We start from the raw sequence: 7742 nt of genomic DNA on the forward strand, positions 1-7742 counted from the left end.
TTTTGGAGATAAACACATACAAAAACAAGCCTTAAAAGCCAATGTGTAAAAGTAAAAAAAAAAATAGTTTACAGCCATTTTCTGGCAGTGAGTAGTAGTATCAGTTACTAAAGAAAACATTGATTCACATGAAACTTAAAACAATTGTCACACCCCATCTATCTTATGAAGAGTTTCACAAAGCATCTTCTGATCCTATTTAAAGAGTGGATCAGATTTCTTTGAAAAGAGAAGTCAATTACACATTATCTCTAATTTTACTTTTCAAGGAAGAAGTCATGCATGGTTCTCACAAAGAAGAGATGCCACCAAATGAACTTCCATTATTCGGGTTGAACCCTTCTTGAACGGAGAGTTTAATCGTCCGATTCTTCGAACATTTATGTATATCCACGCATTCCTCAAGATCCTCGTCGCACGTCAGAAGAACCCACTCAGAATCATCGTCCAAGTACTTAACGGACACATCCTCCAGGTTGAACCGTCTAGCAATCTCCCTTTGCAGATCCATAAACCCCCAATTCTGATGCATACTAAATCGGATCTTCACTTCTCTAAACGTCGCTTTTACTTTGAAAACCGTCATTGTTGGTGTCCCTCCTTGGCTGGGAAGCTCGCGGAGCAGTTTCTGGCTGTGGCATCTTAAGAGGAACTTCGTTTCCATCTCATCTCCGCCGGCGTTGAGTAATTCTGCATCGCTTCTTGCCCTTTTCAACAACCCGCCTGAAGTGTTGTTGTTAATGACAAGACTCGTTGTTGCTGTTGTCGTCGTCTGTTTCGTTTCTGCCGAGCATGAGAAGCTGGAGGTGGAGCTTTGGCTGCACGAGGAAGATGGAGGTGACTTTGAATTCGTCGTCAAGGTAGGGACTGCCGGAGGATTTGTTAGTTGATCTTTGGGTGCGTCTGGAGAGCCTAGTTCGGGAAAATTGTCGTAGAAAGAGCCGATTTGAAGTTGGCCTCCGGGATGAACTGAATCAATGACTAGTTGGAGTTTGCGTAACGAATGGCCAACTTTCTTGATCTTCCTCGAAGGCCATCTCGTGATTCCGTGTTGTCTGCATATCCTTTTTAAGGTTGTTGGACAAACTGCAAAGATAGTTAATGGTCATTTATTATCAAAAAAGAAATAGAAGTTAAGTGTCAGTTATAAGTTAGTTATCGAACCTCCAATATTTTTAGCAGCGTCTTTAAGGCTCCCTGCGAAATATTGACGAAGAACTTGCAAGCTTATCGTCTTCTCCGCCTTCTTCCTCCTCCTTTCGACTGATTTTGCAGAATCCAATGGGAATTCATTAGCGCCATCTGCTCCAACAAGATGGATTTGATTGTTCTGTTGTGTAAATGCTCCCAAACAATGCAGGTTGTTGTTGTCTGTATCGGTATCCCATTGTGTTGTGACCTTAAACTCTTCTTTCGGTGTCTCCTTTCGATTTCCCAAAGATATGGAAATTCCTTTACCTTTACGTTGCGTTTCGATCATATCAGCGATCCAAGAAGAAGATGTAGTAGTACTCGAAGACGGTTCCATCTTCCAAGGACGACTGCTACTCTCTTCAACTTGATTCACACTTTCCTCTTCGGCCAACTCCTGGTCCGATACGATCCTTAACGTTTGGCCGACGTTTTCAATGACAGAAGACAGCCAGGCCAACATCTGCTTCTGTTCTTCCTTTTCCGTGCAATCCAAAGGTAGGAAGAACTCCAACACAAAATCAGCAGATCCAGTGTGGATGCATCTAAGGCGAATCGCAACCGCAGCGCGCAATCCACACATTCTAGCCATCTGCGCGACAGGGTACTCCAATTCGCTGAAGGCAGTAATGTCGTTGGAGAAACAAGGTTGGTTGGTGGTGAATGCTCTCCCGACGATCCCTTTGCCTTTAAACAGGTGCTGTTCTGAACAAGCCTTGTGAAAGATTGAAAAACTAGGGTTTGGGACGTAACAAGCAGAATCAACAGTTGAAACACAGTAAGTATAGTTCTCATCTGAGTGTTTGCTCCCGCCTTTTCCTTGTTGAATACATGGAGCCCAAGCTTGTGCCAGCGGTAGACCGTGTGTATCACAAACGACCCTTAGAACTTGTCGAATCTCTAGCAGTACAGCGTCGTAGGGTTCATGCCAAGCCTGGAAACGAAGATATCATCATCAGATCAAATACTGTTGAAGATGAAGGTGGTGAAATTCGAATAACCATTATTATTACCTTTACCCTCGGAGGACCCAAGATCTTAGGACTCCTTAAATCAACAGCCTGCGAGATAATGATATTATGATGAGGACAATTGAAGGAAGGAAAAGGAAAAGGAAAATTACATTTGATTCTAACTAGTACCTCAAGAGCTCTGCAAACATTTTCGATTTCAGGGCAATAATCAGCTTGTTGAGAAATGGTAACAAGCTCGACAACGCCCAAGCAAGTTCCAGTGCCTCGTTCGAAGACAGGAACTGCGAGAGATCCGCCAACATTATACTGTCTAGCATGAATAAGACGAGGATACTCCTCCTTCTTGAATAGCCTAACATTTGGAGTCCATTCAGGCAATTTCTTAAAGAAAACTCGACTGGGTAAGCCAAGCAACTCTTTAGAATTCTCTTCTGCAGCAAACTGGAAACTTTTCGAGATATCCCGGTAATCTGCAAGGCTCTTGAAGTTAGGATTGAAGGAGAATGGTTGGTTTTTGGTGGTTAGCACTTGTTCATTACCCCTCCTTACCGGCACCCATATCTGAATTAAGGCGTCTCTATGTTGCATAGACTCTCGCAAGTATTCTATAGCCTGGGTTAGTCTCTTCATCACTGAAGAAACTGGGGATGGACCTGCCGGTGGTATAGCCCATAATAATCTGTTTGTCTCAGTTTGTACAGCCGTGAAAGCTTCTGTTCCACCTAGAGAGGATGGAGTTGGGTCGAATACTTGATCAGGGAATCGATTTGCTGGAAATTCGTCCATCTTGGCTACTACTAGTTGGGATGTTCCGGGCTTTTCCTCCTCTAGATTGGTTTCTTGTTTCTGACTACTGGTGTTTGGGTTGAGGTAGTTGTTCTCCGGCGGCGGCGGCGGAAGGTAATAAGGATTGTTGAGACCACTTGAGGTTGGGAAATCTGATTCAGTGGGTTGGTGAGGAATTTCTATCAAATAACCTCCGTATAAGAGTTCATCCATGAGATCAAATTCCGTAGAATTAACGCAGAAGGATGATTCGAATGAATTGAAAGCTGCCCCATCTTCCATAAGGGAAATGAAAAAGGAAATTATCAAGAGCCAAAGCAAAGCAAAAGAATGAAGATGAAAAAGAGATAAGGGAATTTCCAGAAAGGGTTCTTTTCCTCGTCAGCTTTGAGAAACAAAATCCTTACAGCTTTCACATACATTTCAAATAGAGTAAACCTTTGGAAGTTGAATCAGAGGGGCATTTCAGATGATGAAAGAGGCACCCGCCCTGACTTAACCAATTTGGATGAGAAGACTTTGTTTGTCGTTGTTATTTAAGGTGGCATTTAGTCAAAATGGAAAGAACAAATTACCACTCCTCAGACAGCCACTAGAATGAAATTGGACATAAACCACATGTTCAGTCCCATTTGAGTTGAAGACAGTACTCTCTTTCTAAACCCCACCCATAAAAGTAAAAAGGGATCCCCCCCCAAAAAAGATCAATAGGTTCTTCCTGTGCGGTGGTTATTCTGGCAGTAATCTAAAGTAGTTTGCAGTTGGTGGGTCATTCAATAATGGGCGAACAAAGAAAAGAAGAAGAAGAAGGTTTTAGTTGGGACTTGGGAACTAGGGACTGGGAAAGAACCACCGGTTGTGGGTCCCGGCCGGAAAAGGGTTGCCGGAAAAGGGTTTCGATAGATTCTTCTTTCTTCTTCTTCTCCGGCAGCTATGATTATGGTAAATGGAAATAGTTTCAGGTATGGTTCTCTCTCATCTGTTTCTTCCTCTTCATAATATTGTATAGGAGATGATGATGATGATGGTGGTGGGGGTGTTTTAATTATATTTAATTGATAACCTAATTAACTTTATAATTAGTGATTAATCCAACGGTCGGATGATGTTCATTAAAATAATTAGTTTATATGTTTATTGACTTACAAGATTCTTTAATCTTTACAAGTTTAATTAACCCTCTCTCAGCTCCCACTCTCTTTTTTAATTATATTCTCAATCTACTTTATTACTTCACTTCAGGACTTGTTTGGTTTGGATTATTATTTTCATATATTTTATAATTATCTTTAACTAAAAAAACAAAATCCAAATAAAGTTTCAAAAATTATTTGAAACCAACCCCCGTACTTATAAAGGGAATATATGGGACCCCATACTTTTTTTTTATATCATGGGAGAAATATTGGGAAGAGATTATCATATCATTATCAGACTAGACACGCACGAATAGTCTTTATTTATATATATATATATTACAAATATTAAATCATTTATTATTTGTAATTGTTTTCGCATTTATTATTATTAAGCCCTTTTCTTTTATACTTTTCACATAAAGATTGCTAATGCGTTTTCTCTTTTGGAAAAGGAATTATATATTTTAATACATAATATTAAAATAATAATAGACATTTGATAGTTTTTAATTTTAAAATGTTACTCTAATATTTTAATTTTAACAAATATATATATATATATATATATATATATATATATATATATATATATATATATATATATATATATATATATATATATATATTATAAGAGTTAGGCCTCGTTTGTATTTGTATTTTTCAAATAACCGAATAAAATCAATTATCACATCACTACTCTCATCCATCAAATCAATTCATTAATTAAAATACTATATATTTTCAATTATTATTATTTATTTTATTTATATATATAAATATTCTTTAAGTCATTTTACTAATAAAAAAAAAAAAAAAATTATTTTCTAAAAATCATCGCATATAATCATTTGTTTTCTTTGGCCCTTATAGATCATACATATATCTATTCATTCTCAAATTTTAAAAAACTATTTTTTTTAACTGTTTTTTTTTTTTTTTCTCTTTTCATTCATTTACTAGCAGCATATTCTTATCTTTTATTAATTAATAAGCAAAATTCTTTAATAAAAAAAAATATTGTTCAGTTTACTAGCAGAAAATACATCATTAACGACGACATAAACCGTCGCTAAAAGCACTAATAAGAAAACCGTCGTCCGTCATCGCTAATAAGTTTGACGTTAAAAGATAATGGTTATTATCGATGGCGATATTCCCCTAACGCCGACGTTGATAATCATTTCTCTCAGGTTTTTGGAACATTTCTGATTCTCTTATTAACGCGTCGACGTTCCCCTAACGTCGACGTTAATATTGTTTTTTATCAACGTGGGTGCTCCATTAACGCCGACGATAATGTTGTTCTTTTTCAACGTCGGTCCTCCTCTAACGCCGACGTTAATATTGTTCTTTATCAATGTCGACGCTCCTCTAACGCCGAAGTTGATAATGCTTGCTCTCGGGTTTTTGAAACATTTATGGTTCTCTTATTAACGTCGACATTCACCTAATGCCGACGTTAATATTCTTCTTTATCAACGTTTTGATAATGATTGTTCTCGAATTTTTGGAATTTTTTTGAATTTTATTAAACTTGTTTTATATGTGGTTATATATACTACTATTAGCAAAAAAAAAAGACCATTCATAAATAAAAATCAATTCCAAGATTCAATAAAAATCTCAAATCGTATGTCAATCACTACTGATGGGGGAGGAGGGGGCATCCTAGACATAAGTGTCTATATAGCCTCTTATTGTGCACGCATCATCACGCGCATATCTTCCATTTCACGTGCCTACTAAATCATGTCACGTGCCTACTGCGCCATCCATTCTTGCATGTTTTTGTTCTCCTCGACCAACACTTCCGTCTATTGACATTGTGACACGCGTGAGTTGTTGACACTCGAGGAAGAACTTATTCGTTGATCGGCTCTAAAGTGCGTTGGATATATTCCCGATTCCATCCCGGTCACCATCCCGTGTCCCCGTGGTCCCAAAGCAGCCTCATACACGTCAAACGACGACGTATCAGGGTTTGCTTTTAGTCGCTCGCTCATCACAATCTACAATCATATACAACATTGTTAGTAATTTTAAACTTAGACATGCAAACTAAAACAATAGAAATGATTACAACTTACGATGGTCCGCTGAACATGCAGAGAAGGCACGGGAGTTGGATCCTCAACGGTCGCTCTCCTAGTATGCGTATGTAGGAAGAAGTATGCATAACTAGGGGCGTGTCCAATCTCCCTCTCCTGTACAAATAATATACATACCATCTATTAGATATTATGAAATTTTAATACTCTTACTAAAACTTACCATATGTCACTCCATTTGTGAAAATGGTCTACTACTGGTTTGATGGGTGTATACCAATTTTAATCTATGTCGGCATTGTTTATACTTTTTTCTGCAATTATAAGATAGTTATAGTGGTTAGTTAATAGTCGATTAAACATATAATGAATTATAAATGACTACTATATCTTAAATTCAGCCGTGAAGTAATGATGGTCAAGTAGATAATTTCAATCTTCGAAGTTAAATTCAGGAGGAGGGTTTAGTCTGATTCTCTCATCATCGTCATTATGTGGTTGGATGTAGTTCTTCTTGTTCGTATATCTTCACATATTCCATGTTTTCTTCACTTGTGGCATCAATCTATCTATGTAAGAGTCAATGAGGTTGCATGTTATAGACTTGAAATGATCCTAAAAAATGACAAGAGATTTTAGGATTATGAAAGCTTCAAATTATAAGATAAAATATCAAACTCACGGAGATGGACTGTCATATATGGTTTAACTAGGAAAGTGACAAATCAGACCAATTTTTTAGACGATGTGGCACCAACCCGGGATTCTGGACAATGTTTCCCATATGCCGAGACGAGTAGCAGGCGTTATCGCATGTGGGCTTTCCATCTATCTCCCTGAACTCCAAGCCTGTCTTCTTCCCGGTTGCCATTTTTCCGAGAACCTTGTTTTTGTTCTTCCCCGGTCCTCTCCTCGATGAAGACCCTGCAAAATAACAGTTAAACGAAATTTGTTAAAATTATATGATCATTTAAATGTCATGTATAAGTTGTAATTAACTATTTGTAGTATCGGGAACGAAGGAATCCTCCTTTGGGGTGACAGATACCGCGGGAATGGTGGAATCATTTAGTCCCTCATTGTTTGGAAGTGATTCTCATATAGCTCACAATCACATACTCATCGGACTGTATGTTATTTGTACAATCTTGAAGATCATCTAAATGTCTCGATAATGCTCATCTTGTAGCCCGTTTATGTGCCATAATATCTGGAAAAAAAATGAAGTTAAAATTGACACACACAAATAAAACATATCTAGATGTTCGAATAACGATGATTTATCTTTGTGACAAATTTTCATCCATCTTTATATGCCATATTTGTAGCATAAAAAACCTGGTGTGTTTGACTTATCATTACAAACAAATCATAACTCTAAGTTCTCAATGTCCTATTCACATTAACACTTACAAACCCATATTTATTTACTTTTATATCACGGTTTTTGGAATATACATCAAACCATCTACACTTGAAAATAATTACTCGATTACCACCAAAATACTAAACTTCTACGATATTTGTGAATATTCCGTAGTAATTTATCGTTTCGGCCCCATTATTATCAATTATACAGACACCACTATTTTGCGTGGTTAACC

General features: G+C 37.4%; 2 protein-coding genes across 2 annotated transcripts; both read right to left on the reverse strand.

The window, feature by feature from the left end:
* Positions 1-106: 106 nt before the first annotated feature.
* On the reverse strand, positions 107-1093 carry LOC124924778 (protein NLP2-like; the record flags this gene model as incomplete). The annotated part of the gene is made up of 1 exon (XM_047464770.1): positions 107-1093. A coding segment is annotated over one exon (804 nt), but the record flags the coding sequence as incomplete, so codon positions are not given.
* Positions 107-3925, reverse strand: LOC124927332 (protein NLP2-like). The gene is made up of 3 exons (XM_047467729.1): positions 2334-3925; positions 2205-2252; positions 107-2125 (listed from the first exon to the last, which is right to left on the reverse strand). Exons 1-3 carry the CDS (start codon positions 3231-3233, stop codon positions 1145-1147), a joined length of 1929 nt encoding a protein of 642 aa, XP_047323685.1. The 5' UTR covers positions 3234-3925; the 3' UTR covers positions 107-1144.
* Between the last annotated feature and the right edge of the window lie 3817 nt (positions 3926-7742).

This window comes from Impatiens glandulifera, chromosome 2, assembly GCF_907164915.1.
Source record: "Impatiens glandulifera chromosome 2, dImpGla2.1, whole genome shotgun sequence".
Classification (NCBI taxonomy): Eukaryota; Viridiplantae; Streptophyta; class Magnoliopsida; order Ericales; family Balsaminaceae; genus Impatiens; species Impatiens glandulifera.